Here is an 18,784-nt window from a genome sequence, read left to right on the forward strand (position 1 = left end):
AAGGAAACTGAGCAGGCAAAGCGTTGTCATGTGCCTGGAAATGGTCACTAGTGGCAGAATTAGAGAAAGACTTCTGTGGGAATGAAGACAACAGCTGAAAAAAATGCAGTTCTCATTTCGTAAGTAGAGCAAATATGATTAAGGCCTTCGCAGAGTTCTAAACTAGTATCTTGCTGCAAAGCTTCAGCCTAATACTAGCCTATTCAACCTGCCCTTGGCTTTGAAGTACATTTACATACAAGTTTAAATGGATCAACTGTGTATGACCTCAAGCTTTGCTGTATTTGCAAAAAGATTGCTTCTTTTCTGGTAGAACTGCTTTAATGTAGTTTCAGTTCCCCCTCCCTGAAGTAAACAAGAAGTAATCCAGTCTCTGCTAGTTTTTAGTGCATCCACTCATTTTTACAGTTTTAAACACATACCAAATTGCAGGTTTACTTTTTGTTCTAAGGGGGCCAGTCAGATCTAGGGCAGTGAACTGTGTCAAGCTTTACAGAGAACAGGGTCAGATGGATAGTAAATTTGGGGGGGGAAATAATTTTAAAAAAAGTCTTTAGAATTTTATCAAGAGTCAAAGCACTACCTTTCAGAACAGTCCTCATTTCACATCTCAGCGCTTCTGTCTGGATGCATTAGCACCTGCCACACTGCAGTACAGCTAAGGACCAGCTGTGGACAAACCTGCAGACTACTGAACTTACTAGCAACCTAGTGCTTTTCCTCCTCTGTCTCCTATTTACAGCCTCCTTCAAATTGTTTTCTCTTTTTGGATCTGGATTCCTACATGAAAGGAGCTTTAATTTAGGCAGACTGTGGAGTAGGCGCACCCTTAAAACCAGTTTCTTTCCACTTCATGCTCACCATGAGCCAAAGTTCTGTTTAGTTCCACTCCAGAATTATTTAAAGTATCTATCTCACTCCTACAACATTGATCATGAGTACAACTCAGCAAGGCAGAGCTCTTACTCATAGAGCTTATAGCCTGGAGGAGGAGCACTAGCAGACTGAATAAAATGCAGTGATGACTCATGATGCCAGGAGGCAGTCTATATGTACATCTGTACATCTTCACACACCTCCCAGGTTCCAGTATGGAAGAGGTTGGTAAATGGCCTGAACCAGCAGGTAAGAGCAAGACCTGGGTCTGTACTGAGTTACAGAAACTTTGACATAGGAGAAAGGACAAACAGAGAAGACAGGACAGGCATGAAGATGAAACAGTAATAGAAGTATCACTGTGTGCTGTTCTCCCCTCCTGCTCTAAAACATACAGCTCTTCTGTGGCTTGGTCTAACTTGTAAAACTAGGCATCTTTGTTTCCACAAGGAAAAGGTTTAAGCATTGTATGACTGTGCACCTGAAGCATTACGTGGCTTCATCTCAAAACAGTAAACTGTACTGAATGCATACATGTACTCTACTGCATTAAATGACCGAAGAGCCAGTAAGAAGGACAATAAAAGGTACTAAAAAGGTATCTATGTAATGCAGACCTTAAAAGTCTCTTCAGATTGGGCACTAAACATAAAGCTAAACATTGATGCTAAGATTTTATTTACGAAGTACAAGAGGTATGGCTAGCGAATTTAACTCTAAGCACATGTTTTTATTGAAGAGAAAAATAAAATTAAGAAACGAGTTCCACAATTTAAGAGCAGACATACTCTTCAGCCAGCTCATTGGCACAGCATTAAACACATAAAAATACATATATACACAATTTATTAAGAGCAGCAGGGGTCAGTAACCACAGGTCATATTAGGCAATCACATCAGTGTGATTTTGTGCCACTTTCTGGTATGCCTGAACTTTTAAATTCTCCACTGTGTTTCTGTGTGCATTTCATCAATTATGTAAATTCAGATACGAGAGACCAACTGAGTTTGCTTCTTCAGTATTTTCCATCTGTTTCATACAGCAGGCAAGCAATGTTATTCCCCATATTATTTTTAAGACAACAAAATACCTCTACCTCTGCCTTCACTTTAGATACCTGTTCTTCCTTCAGTCTAAACATTCTTACTCGAATTTCTTTCTTGCTCACCTGATCTAGAAAGCAGTGGTACTTTCTTGGTAAGCTAGATTAAGACAAGAAAAGAAGATTTTGTAGATGTTCTCTGCTACTATTGAGACAAATAGTAATTATGCTTTCATCAATATTGGTCAGTAAATTCAGGCAGCAACTAACGAAACCAAATCTTATTTTCTATCAGTTGATTTTGGAATAGTATTACAAGAGGACCAATGTACAGTTAGGCAATTTTGTGTACAGATGTTATGCACATATGATGTCAACTTATGGGAAATAATCTGAGTAAGGTTCACTTTTTAACTGACTATTTAACCTATTTAACTGACAGAAGTGATCCATCTTCATGGTTTGTTGTGTTGTTTTGTTTTGGTGGTTTTTTTGGGTTTTTTTTTTGTTGTTGTTTTTTTGTGGGTTTTTTTGGTTTTTTTGGTTTTTTTTAATGAATCCAAACACTACTTCTAATGTTTGATAAAGAATGGGGTCAAGACCAGAAACATCACAGAACTAAAGCCCTGTGCTGGCTCTTTTAAAGTTGGTCTCTCCTCTACTATAGCATTAAAGACTCAAAACACCAGGAAGCAATTTGTCATACATCTTTAATCATAGTACAGTAATGTAGTGTTTCTGCCTTTAATGAATACTCTCCATGTTGCCCTTTTTAATGAAAACTAAATACCTGCAAGAAAGTAAAATTACACCGCATAAACAACATGATGTAAATTTATTTTCCAGTGTGTTTGCACAACTACTTGCATATGGTCGGAAAAATTTTGACAGATTTTAGAGAATTGCAACTGTTTTCTAGACACAAGCTTCATCTAATTCACATCTGAATGTTATTCAAGGCAATTAGTTTCCTCCTACTGGAAAGGGCAATTTACCAAATCATTCTCAGCTAGGTACAGTGACAGTTACAGTAGAAGTTTTAAAGTTTGAAATTAGCTCACTATGGCAGAGAACTGGATGTGCAGCAATTCATTTACTCAGCATCTTGATTTTGACCGGGTGTCACAATCCACATGAACTATGTACTATTCTGAAGCTAAATCTACATCAAAATTTTACAGTCATACCTAAAGTTCCTACTGATGTAAGAGAGGTCTGTGGCGTACTGAAGACTTCAATCAATTCACAATAAGCAGTACCCAATAGGGAATAAAAAGTCAAACTAGAGGATCCTCTTGTCCTAAATTTGCAAAAAAGCAACATCCACAATCAGTTTAGATGGAAGACAAATTTCAAAAAGGCTGTCAGTGTATTACCAGCAGCTGCCAGAATCAAAACCAGATGCCTGCAAGCATCTTCTGGCAGGATGAATTTCTTAAAATAATACAGCTTTTTAAGCAGACAGAGCTTTAAACAGGCTGGATGTATTTATTTTTCAAGCAGCACAAGAAAAATCAAATACATTACTTGTATGTTCAATTATCAAGCAACTGTTTCTATGTTTAAAAGCTGCATTCACACCTTCACTTTTACACTTAAATACTGCCACATTAGTTTCTCTGCTTAGTAATAATTTCTAAGGAAATCAGAAGCTTGTTTAGGCAAAATACTAAATTTGATTACAAAGGTGCTTAAAACAAATGTACAAGGTCAAACAAGTGCAGTGTACTAGAACACTGATCTAAAAAGATAATTACACTGTGATATTTGAGGAAACTTGTGTCAGATGTGCACAGGATTTAAGGTTATGACATGAAAATGATTGATGAAAGATGCTGAACATGTTAGTCAAATGAAATATTAAGTAAACAATAATTAGTCTTGTGGGGTTTTTAGGGTTTGTATCTCGTATCTGAGACAACAGGCCATTCCTCAAATGCTGGCATATACAAAAAGCAGAGGTTGATGCCTTTGATGCCAGAAAGTGGAGAGGTGTGCTACTGTATTACCTGTAAGTCAGTTCATGCTGCACATTGACAGCCGGAAATACCTTTGCACCGTACATCATGAGAGCGCTGTAACAATAGCTTCACAGTTGACTCATTAGAGGCACTATCACCAATTCATTTAGGACTCAGTTTGCAGTGCAGAAATGGATGTCAAGGTCTTTGAAATGGAAGTCAACTGCCTAAATCTTTCTGAGTAAGTAATAATGCTTGCACTGGAAATTTTAAAACAGAGGGGAGGAAAATAACTTGCATTTGCATTGAATTTAACTAAAGAGGTTACAACCATTAAATTAAGAAGAGGAATATGCAAGCTTAAATTAACCTCAGTGGCTCGCAAGCCTCCATACAGCCCAAAAGTAAGTTTAAGCAAATGTCAGAGAGTTAACATACATGTTAACGAACATCACTCATCTCCACATGCTGCATGAGTCTTAATCACTGTATGAGTTTAAATCACAGTCTAAGTCGCTAACAGGGTGCCAGGTTTTAAAAAGATTGAAAATGAATACCAGTTTCTTATTCTACCATTTGTAAAGAAAGGAAAATACTCTTGATTAGGTTGTATGTTTGGCTCCACAAAAGAGACAGCTGGGACAGTAGGAAAAAGCCTGCAAAGAAAGACCTGTCTGGTCTTCTTGCCTGTAAGGGAAATGGCTTGAAGTATCATAACAGAGTCCCTGTACAAAAGTAGCAAGCAGCTGTGCCTCAGCTTAGCACTGCAGAGGGCATCTCATTCTGCCTTTCCTCAGCTCAATATACCAATTAAAAAAAAAAAAAAAAAAAGAAAAAAAGAAAAAAAAAGAGTCAGCTTTCTAATATCCCTGGCCCAGCAAGGGAGTCTGTGGGAGTAAGGGGAACGCAGAGAGCTAACAAATCAGTTATATACATTTGGGGCATAGGAGAATTCTACAGAAGAAACTCAGTTGAGGTGACAACGACAAAGATATTGAAAAGGGATCCTTGAAGGGCCTGTTTCTATGCCTTGTACATGTAAATACCAACCACTTGCCTGGCTCCTAGAACTCACCATTGTGAGCTCCTAAGCCTAAATTTACCTAATATTCCTTAAGTTGCTGAAGTTAGTTTTATAGGTGCTTAAATACTTAATGCACCTTTATTTAGTCTTCACTACAACATGAAGCCTGACCACTTAAATCCCAGACAGCAGATACGGTAGCCATTTCACAAAAGCAAGTGATTATTTTTGATTACTTTCTTATCTGCATGCTGAATCAGAAAGCTCTAGACTCATCATGAATAAATGCAGCCCTAGTCTTATTTCACCAGAGCTCTTCCTGCATATCAGGTATTACTTAGACTTTGAAAAGATACAAATGTCTATTACAGAGTTGTGGAATAAAGCAGATAAGAGCATCAGAAGTTTTTGGAGATACACAAATACACACAGAAACCAGGAGCAATAGCTGCAGTTCTATAGATACATTTTACTTATCTGTCAGAAGCAGTAGATGAGTAGAGCTTTAGGGGCCTTTTTCGCCCTCCTGAAATGAAACTACTCGAACTAGCTATATATTCTCAGGTATTTTTTTTCTATCTAGTTTGTCCTGGAAAAAAGTAATGCAGGCTTTAAACCAGATCCTGTGTTTTTTAATTGCTGTTTGAAGCGATACAACTGAAAACTCAGTTGTTGGACAGTAACTACGTAATACAAGTGTGGCTTTTCTATTTGCTTTTCAAATGCATCTAAAGAAATTAGAACTTAATTTCTTAAAAAAAATTACATTCAAGCCTTCTTGTTTATCTCTTGTACAGCTGCTACATTTTATTTGAGGAATAGAAGAAATAACCATGACTTGAAATCTTGGCCCGAAAAAGAGTATGGCAAAATGCTGATAGATACTGATGAGGCAATAAACTAAGAGCCTTTTGCTACAGAAAGTTGGAACATTTGATAATGTAATGTAGAACACATTAACAGCTATCATGTGGGGATGTTAGAAGGCATATAGAGGCACACACATTGCAAGAAACAGGAAATAATCTCTCCCAGAATCAAGAAATGTCGGAAGTCAAATACAGTTGCATACAGAAGACAACATGTGCATGTTACATATGAAATACAGCATTATGCCACATCTTTTCACATAAACTATTATATTTCTTCATACAAGAACACAAACTGAGCCGTTTCAGTTACTCTCTCAATTGTAGTGTTACTTTCCTTATGAAAAAAAGTAGTTATCCAAACAGAATATTCCCTGAGTCAACATAGAAAATCGATATAGCTGATTTTCGTTTGGAAGAGTCTTCATAACTTCACTGGCCAAAAAAAAAAAAAAAAAAAAAAAAAAAAAAAAAAAGCCATGCACAGTTTGCTACTGTGCTAGTTTTAGGCATTCTTAGTACTTTGTATTCATATGTATGTAACTACATTGATGGTGTAATTACAACCTAATAGAGCAAGACCTCACAAAAGTGTCTATGATCCAATCCCAAAATCCCAATTTGGGAGAATTGTTTTGTAATACTTTTCCTGAAGAGATCTCTCTAAGTGGAAACCCATTCATGTCCCACAGTAAAACACAGTCAAAACATATGCAAAGTTATGAAGGCCTACTGCATAACATCAAGAAAATACTGATTTTGCAACTGTCACAAAGATCTGGGGACACAAAGAAAGCTAGAGTCAGATTAATGCAAACAACTGTACATGGCTACAGAGGAGAAAGGAAAAAAAAAACCCCAAACCCTTAAGTCAGCCACAGTCTTATTCTGCACCCTGCCAATTTTAATTTGCAGGTAGAAGCAAGAAAGTTCCACCTGGCTTGTAACCCTTTAAGGGTTTCCACTGTGTAGTTTTTGCAGATATGCTCTCAAATCCAACCTGAAGGAGGAATCAGTATTTATACTCTGCTTACTTCTAACAAGAGTTCACAAACATTTGGCTATTTGGATTGAAAAATATAACTAGTTTACATAAATACTTTCAACATCCAAGAAAATGTACAAATCTGAAGTCAAACACATTTGGCTTGCAACAAGCCCTGTTTGCTAATGTCTTTATAAAGGCTCAGTTTTAAAGAAAAGTAGTCATTTTAGATACAACCAATATACTGCAAATGCCATCCCATTGTATGGAGACACTCACCATTCTTCTATACTTCTAGTGAAACCAAGTGATAACATTCCACATCTCCTTGCAACCAGCATATGCCTTGTTTTGGTCCTGGGTAGTTACTCTCAACTCCTATGTTTTGGAGTGGTCTTTTTACAGCTCAGAGAAAGCATTGCACCTGGAATATTCAGCAGTATTGTGTAAAACCATCATTTAGTCCCCGAGGTTTTGGGTTGACTGTGTAAAAGTGGAAAACCATGATGACATAGCTGATTTTGCACTTGTGAAGGCTCCTCCAACTGTCTGACCTGCATTACAAAACAAAACAACGAAGGTCAATAGTATAGTATTATCATTACTAAGCTACTACAAAGAAATATTAAAAAAAATAGATAAATAAAATCATGCAATCAGTTGTCCATTTTGGAATTTAAAATCCAAGTCCAGAGTCTCTTTCAGGAAATATTCAAAGAACTTGAACACAGTAGCTCAGCAGAAATGGCCTCTGTTGTCCTTTTGCCCTGGAAGGCTTGCTAGACTTCAAGCCCAAAGGTGCTCCTTGCCAGAGTGTACAACAGCAAAAAGAGTAGAAAGACTCCAATGAAATAAAAGAGGAAGCTAAACAATTTTTGGCAAAGCTACTGCAGAACTATCAGATTCTTCAATGGGTGAACTCACGTTATCTCGCACTTCAAGATGACAACGTGATGTTGCCCCTGTTCAAGTGCAACCACTGCTTTTCCAGAAAATTACAGACCATTGCAAAACCTGCACAAGGTCATCTTCTGATTTCAACCAGCTCTGGACAGTTTGCATTAAAGCAATATAAAAATGAGAATAGCTCAGTGAAGAAGGTGGTAGTATGGTCTAAGCATTTCCAGGTTGCATGAAAGCTTTTACTCTTCCCATATTCTTCTCCAGCCCACACTGGAAAAGGAATTTACACCAATTTATTTGTCTAGCTGCTTCTCTTTCCACTATTACATAATACACAGGGCCTCAATCAGCAGCTCTACCCCTCAAAATGTTGCTCTGTTTTGTATGCATAAAGTACACTTGGATTAAAACAAAATATAACTGACATATAGGATGCTTCTTCAAAAAACAATATGGTTTAGATGCATGTTGTTCTAAATAAATTTCTTACCTACAGCTTTTCCCGTTTGTACAACATTTCGGCTAGTAGAAACCATCACGTTTCCAATCTTTTTTCCACGTTCACTGTTTTGCACTGAGCTAAACAAGAGCAATACTGAAGACTGTTAGTTGACTGACTTCTTTTTACAAGTGTAAATAGAATAGTTAAAATATTTATCAATATGCACACAGATTTACATAGCATACATATATATAGTTTTTATATATCTATCTCTCTCTAAAATCAAGCCCATAATTCCTGCATGCATCTCATCCACACAGATCAGTTAGACAAGCTTCTCAGAGGAAGAAAAGATACTGTCAGCAAGTCAGGAATTAAAATGCAGTGGTTCATTCTTAAACAACACACTTTATACCTTTCCTAAATGTTTACCAAAATGCATTTATGTTCTAAATTACAAAGTCAGATTTGCAGTAGTTTTGAGAAGTTTTAGCTGTAATATATAAGCTTTAAACAAAACAGTAAGTGTTCCTGATCAGTCATTATTCTTTTTTCTAAATAGGGTTTACTTTATATCTTGCTCTAAGATTAAATTTTTAATCAAGAACAGTTTACACTCATGCTTTTATTAAAGAAATGCAAAAAGACAACAGACTACCATCATTTGGAAAGAAAAGCACAAAAGCAGTCAGTTGTACTGCACAAGTCTGATCACTTGAAAGTAATCTCATTTAGTTTTAAATTGTAACATTCAAGTCCACATTTCAGGCTTTGCAAACCCATTTATGTAAAACTTAACAACACAGCATGCCACATTCTTTTCCCACTTTCAAAATCTTCAATGTAGGTGCAAAAAGCAGAGAGTACACCAAGAACAAGTTTAGGCTTAGTTTGCAAAAGCAAGTAATTTTGATGAGTATCCAATAGCAAAGTCACATCTGGAGAATAAAGGCAACTGTTGTAAAAATATTTATTATTAGAGACACACTAAGAACTACTGGTCCTTTTACATTGATTTCAGGCTACTCAGAAGAGTTAGTATCTCCTCTTTCAAACACAAAAATAGGGCAAGATTATAGATGCCTCCACATCTTTCAAATTAAGTCTTTGTAGAAAGACCATCCATTAATAATAAGAGCTGCTATCAGCATGCACCTTATTGAAGGCAATTACCTTGAGATAAATCTTGATTCATTTGCATTCTCAGTCATCATCCTGGAAATTTAATCTGTCACTGGTCAGCAAAAGCAACAAAAAGATTCAGTGGGCTGAAGCCTGAACCTTTTTATTCCTCAAGCTGCTCTTCTATGTTAGCATGTGTTTTAGGTCTACTCACAGTGTACTGAAAGTAATGGTCTACAGCCAATGCAGGTGCAGAATCAGCAGCATGTATGTACAGGACAACGGGTAATGGTTTAAAAGAAGGCAGATTTAGACTGGATACAAGGAAGAAATTTTTCACCATGAGGGTGGTGAAACACTGGCACAGGTTGCCCAGAGAGGTGGTAGATGCCCCATCCCTGGAAACATTCAAGGTCAGGATGGACAGGGCTCTGAGCAACCTGATCCAGTCAAAGATGTCCCTGGTCATTGCAGGGGGGTTGGACTAGATGATCTTTAAATGTCCCTTCCAACCCAAACTATTCTATGATTCTAAGATTACTGATTTACAGGCATCTTCAAGAACCAGTCTGTGATGTTTTATGGTCAACATAGCTAAGTGAGAAAACAATCTACTTTGCTTGGTGCATGAACAAGAAGAGATAGTGAACTGTAACTCCAACACTGAATTCTGGCTTCAGCTAGAACTGAACAGCTATGGGAATAAACAAGCACCACTGAGTTTTAGACTTGAATACTACAGGTAAGAGCTGAGACAAACTTAAAGTTCAGTTGAGTGTAATGCAATAAGAGATTATTTAAAACTCATTTTAAACTTCTAAATTGAAGAAACTGAAGCATGTATTAGTGCATATACAGTGAACTTCAAGAGTTTTGGAACAATGCTGTATTAAAAACCAGCTGATTTAAAAACCACACAGCTGTTTTCTCCTAGTAATTAGACCTAAAGTCAACATACAGAAGAATACTGATGAAAGTTTTAACAGCTTTAGTTTACAATTTAAAAATAAATATACAAAAGCCTTATAATGGCAATGCAAAAAAACAGGACCCTATTACATAAAGTCCAACACAAGATAGTGCATTAGCACTGTTTTTCCCAATTTCAGGCAAATGTTCCATCTTTAGATGTGGTGATGTTTTGCAAGAGAATATTGAGCATAGTTTCATGCACATGGCCAATTTAAATCATTATTTCGTTTAGTTCATCACAGCAACAGTTATACATTTATTAATATTTGACCACACTTTAAAAAAACATACAAATCGAGGTACTATATACTTACTGGGACAACCTTAACTTAACATCTGATACAGAGTACTGTCCCTGGAACGGGTGGCTAGAAGAAGAGGAAAAACCCAAGAAAACATTAAGTATGTATTTTTTCACGATGAATCCATATCACACAATTATTAGTTGTACTTCCCTCTGTGGCTTACAAAAAGAAAAAAAAATAAAGTCTTTTGTAGATATACTACTATATCAATTTACAGAAGTCTAGGTCCCAGTGACTATTCAACCTTAGATTTCTTATGAAACTATCTGTAAGGTGCCTTCTATTTACAGACCAGGTATTAACAATTAAGGCAGAAGTACCTCCTTCTGGCAGATGTCTTGGTTTCAGCTGGGATAAAGTTGGTTTTTCTTCCTGATGGCTGGTGTAGTGCTGTGTTTTGGATTTGGTATGAGAATAATGTTGATAGCAACAACCAAAAACATCAGTGTGTTAAGTAGTTGTAGTGCTTATACTAAGTCAATGACTTTTCAGCTTCCCATGCTCTGCCAGTGGGGAGATGCACAAGCAGCTGGGAGAGGCACAGCCAGGACAGCTGACCCAGACTGGCCAAAGGGATATTCCATACCGTAAAACATCATGCTCAGTACATAAATTGGAGTTGGCTGGGAGGCAGGAATCACTGCTCTGGAACAAGCTATCAGTCACCAGGAGGTGAGCAATTGTTGCACTATGAATCATTTGGGTTTTTATGTTCCTTTATCAGTAATATTATCATCATTGTTGTTTCTTGTTCCTTTGCTGTCCTATGAAACTGTTTTTATCTCAGTCCATGAGGGTTTTTTTTCTGATTCTCTCTCCCATCCCACCTGGGGACAGAAAGACAAGCAAGCAGCTGTGTGGTGCTTAGTTGTCGGCTGGGGCTAAACCACGACAACAAAGCAAATAAAAAAGAAGGAAAGATCCCTTAAGTAGGCCAAGAGCTTTGTAGTTCTAAAGAAAAACCTTCTTCAGACTACAGCTGCTGACAAAGCAAAAGCGAACAAAACTCCCTGCAGTAATAACCCATGCTAAACAAAACACATGCGTGGCCAACAGTGTTACTGAACCTGGCATCATCTAATCTTTGAGTGAAAATACAGATAAAACAATCCAAAGTATAGAAGATGCAACATAAAACAGCCAGTTCCCCGCCAACCCCATCAATGACAACCCCACACACAGCTATTCCCTGGACACCTGGAAGCAATTAATAATAAGCAGAACCACCTGAGAACAATTCCTGAGGAATGACAAATTTTCTATAGCTGGGAACAGCCAACAGTCAACTTGTTCAAGCTCCACTTCTCCTGACTCTGGATATATTTTTCTTCATAAAACTGTAGCCCAGAATTAGAGTAAGGTATTGAAGAACAGAAATACTCGGTTTCTGTACTTACAGAATAGGGGCCCCAAAGTTTCACCCTCAGGGCTTTATAGCAGGAACAAGGGGAACACTGTAATTCTACAAAATGGTGTGTCTGACTATGCATACTAGGAGCTCTCCGTGTTAAATGCTAGAAGAAAAAAAAAAGTTTCCTTACCTAGAATTTACCTCTGCAAGAGCTGGATGCTTGTTGCTATTCCATACTCTGTAGTTGTGGGTATTTTTCCAGGCTGCTACAAATGCCGTACCAAAGTCTGACAAAGTCTTTTCGTTGTCTGACAAGTTAAAAGAAAAATAAGCATCTGCAGCAATTCATTAGAGATGTAATACAAGACAAATTACTTTTTTTCGTGTAAAGAAAAATTAACTGTTTTCAGGCTCTTATCAAATCAAAGACAATTAAAACTGTAATACTAAGAAATGGGCACTTCAAAAATGTTTTCTTGTTTTTATTTTAAACTGTCCCAAATATACAATACAAGGACAAGTGGGGGGGGGGGGAAAGGCTTAAAAAAATACTTTTCTTATTTTCAATTCATTTAGAAAGTTCAAAGTAAAGAGCTCAACTGGCAAAAAAAAAAAAAGATTCATCCAAACATAGGCCTCTCAACTTACATGCTGGGCAAAGACAGCAAAGACAAAGGGGAGAGAATAGCCACATATCAACTAAGAACAAAAACATCATTTGCATTGGTCTTGGTCAGATACACTGGGCTCTGCTGTACTATGTTATTACTCATTCACATTTAGTAAACTCCAAATTGACTCCGAAACCGCAGTATGAACTACTGTGGAATAAATTTATCGTAACAACATCCCCTTTTAAACATTTAAGTAGTATGAGTTTCCAGAAAACCCTGACATTTCATATCAACCACATAATCATGTTAAAATATTAATGTTGCCAGACAAAGAACTTCACATCTTCCAGCCTTTAAAATCAAGTTCTCAATCCAATGTTTTCTCACAATTACCATGAACAAGATCTCATTAGTTAATTGATGTGAACAGAGAATAATCATGAGGAGAATGAAGTTAACAGGATCAGTGCTGGGCAAATGAAACATTTTCCACAAACACAGAATCTTTTAGCACAAAATGTTGGAACATAGAGAATTCCCTCTGTGTTAAGACAAAAAAAAAGTTGAGCTCCAGAAAATACAGGCTTATAAAGTCTCTAGCTGACACTTTTCACTTATGCGAATCCCTACTTAAGGCCATGGCAGGAAGGGAAAAGAGATGGAACAGCCTAAATAAACTTCCTGGGCAGTCATTTAGCTTCATGTATCCTTGAATCCAATCAGGTTCCCAAAATTAACTTCAGGTTGCAATAGAGTCTGCAAGACACACGTTTGTAAAAGTCTCATCATATATGGGGTTTCAGGTGCTTCTATTTATGAAGAAAGCTTAAATAGAAGGAGACAGTCAAAAAAGAAGGTGTCTGAACAGCTGTGAAGTAAGAATTAGTAATAAGCTTGTCAAGGAACAACAAGGATAGGCAAGGACAACCAAAAATGCAGCCCAAAATGAAATGTTAGGCAGAGGGAGATCCAAAGACGGGCCACAGGTTTAACGCAACACCGCAAATGCTTGTTACACCCACCCTCATCTCGGTCCCTAGACAAGGTATCTGTTCTACCTGGTTGCAGCACAGCAGCAAGCAGTGCATGAAGATAAGCACTGAACTGAGCCCTGATCCACTCATCTCCTCCTTCCCATCCCGTGCCATCAAGGAAAACATCATCTCTGTTCTCAGTTACATGCTTCACCAAGTAATCTGCAAATCTTAGGTCAGCAGTTGTTGGGTTCAGGATCTTACGGAGTTCTGGATCATGGATTTGTACATGAGCATCTTCTATCTGTTTGAAATAATTCCAAGGGTAAACATTTATCTAAATAAAACTGCTTATATATACTACTATGTATTGCTACCTAAATCCAGTCCCCCAAAATATCAAGAAGGAACAAATGGCCAAAGAAATAATGAATTAATTGTTCTCAGGAAGTCAGATACTGCTCTGATACAACCAGAATCTTATGATCTTCCTGGCAATAGTAAAAGCTGCTTATTTGACAGGATTTAGCAGGGGAAGTTTGGCGCTTACACGTATTTTCCTAGAGGCTCTTTGATTATCGCTTCAATTTATTAAGGTGGTTAACTATATGTAGCTATCTTAGGTTACCAAATGCTGATTATCTAGTTGTATCTATTTGCTAGAAATGACACAGTGTTTTCTTAGGTACCATTTTTTCCAAACCTTTTGATTAAATCAGAAGGAAGTCAATAGCAGTGTGCTTTATTATCCAACTGCATCTGTTTCTCAGCTGCAAGCACTTATTTTTGAAGCTCTTATTACAAACTCATGAGAAAAGCCCAGGACATAAAAAGTAAAATTATACCAGCAACAGAACAAAAATTTAAGAAGTGCCCTGCAAATTCAAATATTGGCTATAAGAATATACAGAAAAACATGTATTAGTTTTGAACAGCCTATCTAATCCTATCCTAACAAGTGATACAAATTTAATAAGCTTATGTATTTAAGAATTTATTTCATAGGGAGGTAATTAAAAATTTGTGTATGAATGTGAAACTATAAAGCTGTATTTAAAATGCAACCTCTCCTTCTCCCCCCCACAGCCCAGTTCAAGAAGTTCAAATGCAAAGATTCATACTTCCACAATTGCATCACTCAGATGTTTCTGCTGACGGAACAGGATGTTGGTGGCTCCTGCAACATAGCCGCGGACTGTTACATCTGACAGGAGATGATGCTGCTGCAGTGCCATGTATGGCAAACAAAGGTAGCCCTGAAGTAACAGAGATATTTAAAGGATTAACATAAGGCAAAAAACAATTACAAAAAGGTCTATATTTCAGAGTTTTTCTTAAAAGCCAGCACATTCCACCCAGAACAAACCTTGGTTATTACAATTTCAGCCATGATTATCTATTGTTTTGCTACTCTACATCTGCAAAGAAAAGCAACCAGGTACCATATGAATTACGTTTTTCAAGAGATTGTGTTGCCTTTCAGTCTCGGGTCTGAAACTGAAATACCATGCAAAGAACAGGAATCAAATGTGTTTATAAGGCAACAGAATAAGCAGTATAAAACTAGAGCAAGGTCTTAGGTCAGTTCAGAGACAAGAAGTCAATGGAGATAAAGATTCATCTCTCCACTTGCATACCATCATGTCTTCTGCTAGTCCTGACGCACATCATGCAGGAAAGCTACAGACTGCTATCCACATTTTGTAGGTGGAGATTCCAGGTTCCAGAGACAGCAATCAATTTTTGATAAGCATATGCATGCCCGCTTTAAGAAAGAGCAGGATAGAAAGCAACACAGTGTGCTTTTTAGCCACTCCATGCTTGTAAATTAATCTACTATCCTCCATTACAACTAAAAAAACCCAAAACCCAAACATTTTTAAAAAAAGGCTTTGAGGTGAATCATTGAGAGATCAAGTACCAGCTCTAGGTATTGTAATTTTCTTTTAAAATATAGGATCAACATACCCCTGAAGTCTAATACTGATGTCTAATTCCAGCTGTTCAATTGCATAAAGTACAAAGCAATTTATTCACTAGTAGAAACCCAGAAGGGCTAATGGCATACTGGACAGAAACAAAGAGCACATGCACTTTATCACACAGTATGTGGTAATTGGAAACATATGGAAGAAACGAGCACAACTATTCCCTTTTGTTATATTAGACACAGGGATGGCTTTCCAGATGACAAGCACTTATCAGTTGAAAACAAACAGCCTGTGTCAAAGGAGCAATGGTGCTTTGAGAGGAATCATCAACCTAAAAATGGAAAAATTTCAAAAAAATATGGCTTAAGAGGATGGCAAAGGAAGGTTTAATTACTGTACGCTCAAGTAGCAAAGTCTTGGAAATCTTTCACTGTCTGAAGTATCAAGTGTCAGTTCCCAAATTCACATTTGTCTGTAAGTGCAACAACTTTTATTTCCATGAACAAGTTCCATTATTTTTAAAAGAGTGCAAATGAAATGAGTATTAGATGTTACAGAACTGGTACTAAAGAAACAAGTATCACAACCTATTCTTCCTTATGCTCAGGTGTACTTGGATAACGTATTATGCCATCTGGCAAAATCTCCCAATCCAAATTTGTCAGATTTATTAGTCCTTCCGTGACATGCATAAAACAACCCTGAGATGAGAGCTCTAAAAGAGATTTAAACTTTCCAGTAAGTGCTTAAACTATAACTTTGAATCACGTTTTTCTGATAACTTAGAGTTGTAAAGCCTTTTCTACTTTAATTACATTTGATGAACTCAAATAAAAAGTGCCTTTGTGGAACATAAGGCAAACATGTAGAAACTGTCAGCTTCCTTAAAATTGTTTACTTTTCGGTTCCATGAGCTTAGTAGCAAACTAAGTTTGCACTTGTAGCCCCCTTATCAATTATTTTCTTCTTGCTTTCAATCTAGTCTTTTTGATAGAACTAGACTAAATACAACTTACAAGCTATTCCTTTAATTAGACAGACCATAAGGACAAACACCAGACTGCTGATCTTTGTTGAAAAAACATTTCTAGTAGTGACGTGAAGCAAGACAGGGCAATGACATTTAAGCTCCTCATTTGGGTCCATATAACGTACCCTTTCCAATGAAAGTTATTGTGAGAAGCTCAAACACGATCATCAAATACAATGTTCTGCAAGGAAATGCAAACAAGTACCTCCAAAGGAAGAAACACCACTTTGAACCTCATCAGCTTGAGGAAATAAAACTGAATCTTCTACCTTCTGGGCAAATGTTTATCTAAAAGGTTATTACATTAAAAATAAAACAAAACAATGTGTTGTATCACTTCTTTTACTGACAAAAGCATCTTTAAAAGGGATGCATTTGCTTTGCTTTTTTAATGGGAGACTAGCCCTAGTAAATGTATCTCTTGTTGTCTGATAATGCCCACCAGAGTCCTTAGAGACACTCTGGAATACGGAGTTCAGTTAGGCATCAGCACAGGCTTAAAATTCAGCAGCTCAGTACCCATGCACAGGAAAAGAGCCACAGACAACCAGGAAGAGTTACCATGTAAAGAAGGGTGAAATTATATACTTATATTTTTGTGTGTGTGTATATATGCACACATTTATATACACATTTTGTGCATATATATATCTCTCTACACATACACATTTATAAACACACATATATACAAAAAAATTAAGAGGAAAATATAGGCTTAGGTGTCAGCCAAGATACAGTTTTCAGAATCTTAGCTTCTAAACACTTCTTGAGTACTCTGATTTTGCCCCATATAGGCTAGATAAACAATTCTTCAGAAGAAAAGAAAACAGTAGTTACTGACACATACCACTTATTAACTACAGTGGGGCTGCAGGCTACCATCATGTAGAATTGCAAATAGTATGTAAGTATATATATGAAAGAAAATGGAATGTATGTGTGTGTGGGCACACCCCTCTCAGACATGCACTCATGCATTCCACCTGCCTAGGAACACGGTCACTTGCCAGAGACCATACTTACATGTTTTGTAGTACCCTACTGTCCATTTGGAACAGCTAACCAAAATTACTAGCTACTTCTGAAAAACAGATGTCTCTACAAGTTACCAGGTATCATGAACATGTTTACCTTTGTAAAAATAGCCAATGGCATTCCATACTGGTCCTCTTCCAACCCAGATATCAGTCCTGGAACAAGCACCGTGTGTCCTGTATTTGCTTGGGGCTGCACAGTGATAGGAAGGCTTTCCGAGCTGATGCCTTCGCTTGGACGATTTTCAGCCTGTTCTGATGCTGTATTTTCACGTTCTCCTTCTTTCAAATTAGACTCCTCCAAAATGCTAGGATCTAAGGTCTCCCAGTCACTTTCAGAGGATGCTGGAGAAGTGCGGGAAGGAACTTTCAAGCGCTGCACAGTACCATTGGAGGACTGAGCTCCATTGCAAGTCTTCTCTGACTGGGAGAAAGGCACATTTGCTTTTTGACCTTCCAGGGAATGGTTTCCTGCCATCTTCCTGCCTCCCTTTTCCATTCCTAAGTTTGTATTTGAAGTATCAGCAGCAGACACAGGAACATAGTCATCTAACCGTGGTGTATCTTCCTGCAAGCCAGCATCCTCCGATATGCTCTTTCTTGGTCTATACTGTGAGCAGTCAGTAAGACCATGTTCAATCATGCCTGGAAAGTGATAGCACGCATGAATATCAGCATCACAATAGAAATTTAAATGATTGTTGTTCATTTTCTTTAACAAAGTGCTCTTGTGTGCATAGTGGAAATCGTGTATTTTAAAACGTTACTTTAGGGACGAGGGTAAGTATTAAAAAAAGAACAAAACAAAACCAAAACCACCAACCAAAAGCAAACCCCACACTTCCTCTCCTAAAGAATCTGACCCAACTTTTTTGCTTTGAGAAGACTGGTTAGAAGCTAAGAATTAGCAAGGTTAGGGGTTTTGGTTTTGTTTGGGGTTTTTTTGTTTGTTTGTTTTTTCTTGGGTTTTTTGGGGTTTTTTTTTCTTTTCTTTTTTTGAAGAGCACATGTAGAAGGAAGAGAGGGGTTTGTATTTTTGTTTTTTAAGGAAGTTGACAGGAATGTGTGACTTATTCAGGGCCCCATCTATGTTACCCACAGGCAATACAGAAGATCCAATAGCTCCGATTAAGCACAAGAAATAAACCATAGAGTGCAAGTAGTAACTATTAGGAGATGCGTACATAGTACATGGATATGCATACAAGTCACCCATTTTTCAGGCAACACACCAACATAACCCTATTGTCACATAAGTTGTTTTCCAAATGAAACCATACAGCCAGTCTCAGTTATCACCAGAAAGTATATAGAAAGAAATCCAAACTTCTCTTCTTACCAGGAAAGA

General features: G+C 37.3%; 1 protein-coding gene across 1 annotated transcript in view; it reads right to left on the bottom strand.

Moving 5' to 3' along the window:
- Positions 1–6,868: 6,868 nt before the first annotated feature.
- AVL9 (AVL9 homolog (S. cerevisiase)) overlaps positions 6,869–18,784 on the bottom strand; it is a gene marked incomplete at its 5' end in the record, with an annotated part of 23,967 nt that continues 12,051 nt past the window's right edge. Inside the window, 8 exons of the mRNA XM_010294590.1 lie at positions 6,869–7,312; positions 8,152–8,240; positions 10,512–10,565; positions 12,044–12,161; positions 13,526–13,745; positions 14,563–14,697; positions 17,534–18,081; positions 18,776–18,784. The exon at positions 18,776–18,784 is cut by the window's right edge and continues 82 nt beyond it. Of these exons, the coding sequence (XP_010292892.1) occupies positions 7,218–7,312; positions 8,152–8,240; positions 10,512–10,565; positions 12,044–12,161; positions 13,526–13,745; positions 14,563–14,697; positions 17,534–18,081; positions 18,776–18,784 (1,268 nt within the window). The remainder of the gene's footprint in view (positions 7,313–8,151; positions 8,241–10,511; positions 10,566–12,043; positions 12,162–13,525; positions 13,746–14,562; positions 14,698–17,533; positions 18,082–18,775) is intronic.

This window comes from Phaethon lepturus, unplaced genomic scaffold (genome assembly GCF_000687285.1).
Source record: "Phaethon lepturus isolate BGI_N335 unplaced genomic scaffold, ASM68728v1 scaffold42339, whole genome shotgun sequence".
In the NCBI taxonomy this organism is placed as follows: Eukaryota; Metazoa; Chordata; class Aves; order Phaethontiformes; family Phaethontidae; genus Phaethon; species Phaethon lepturus.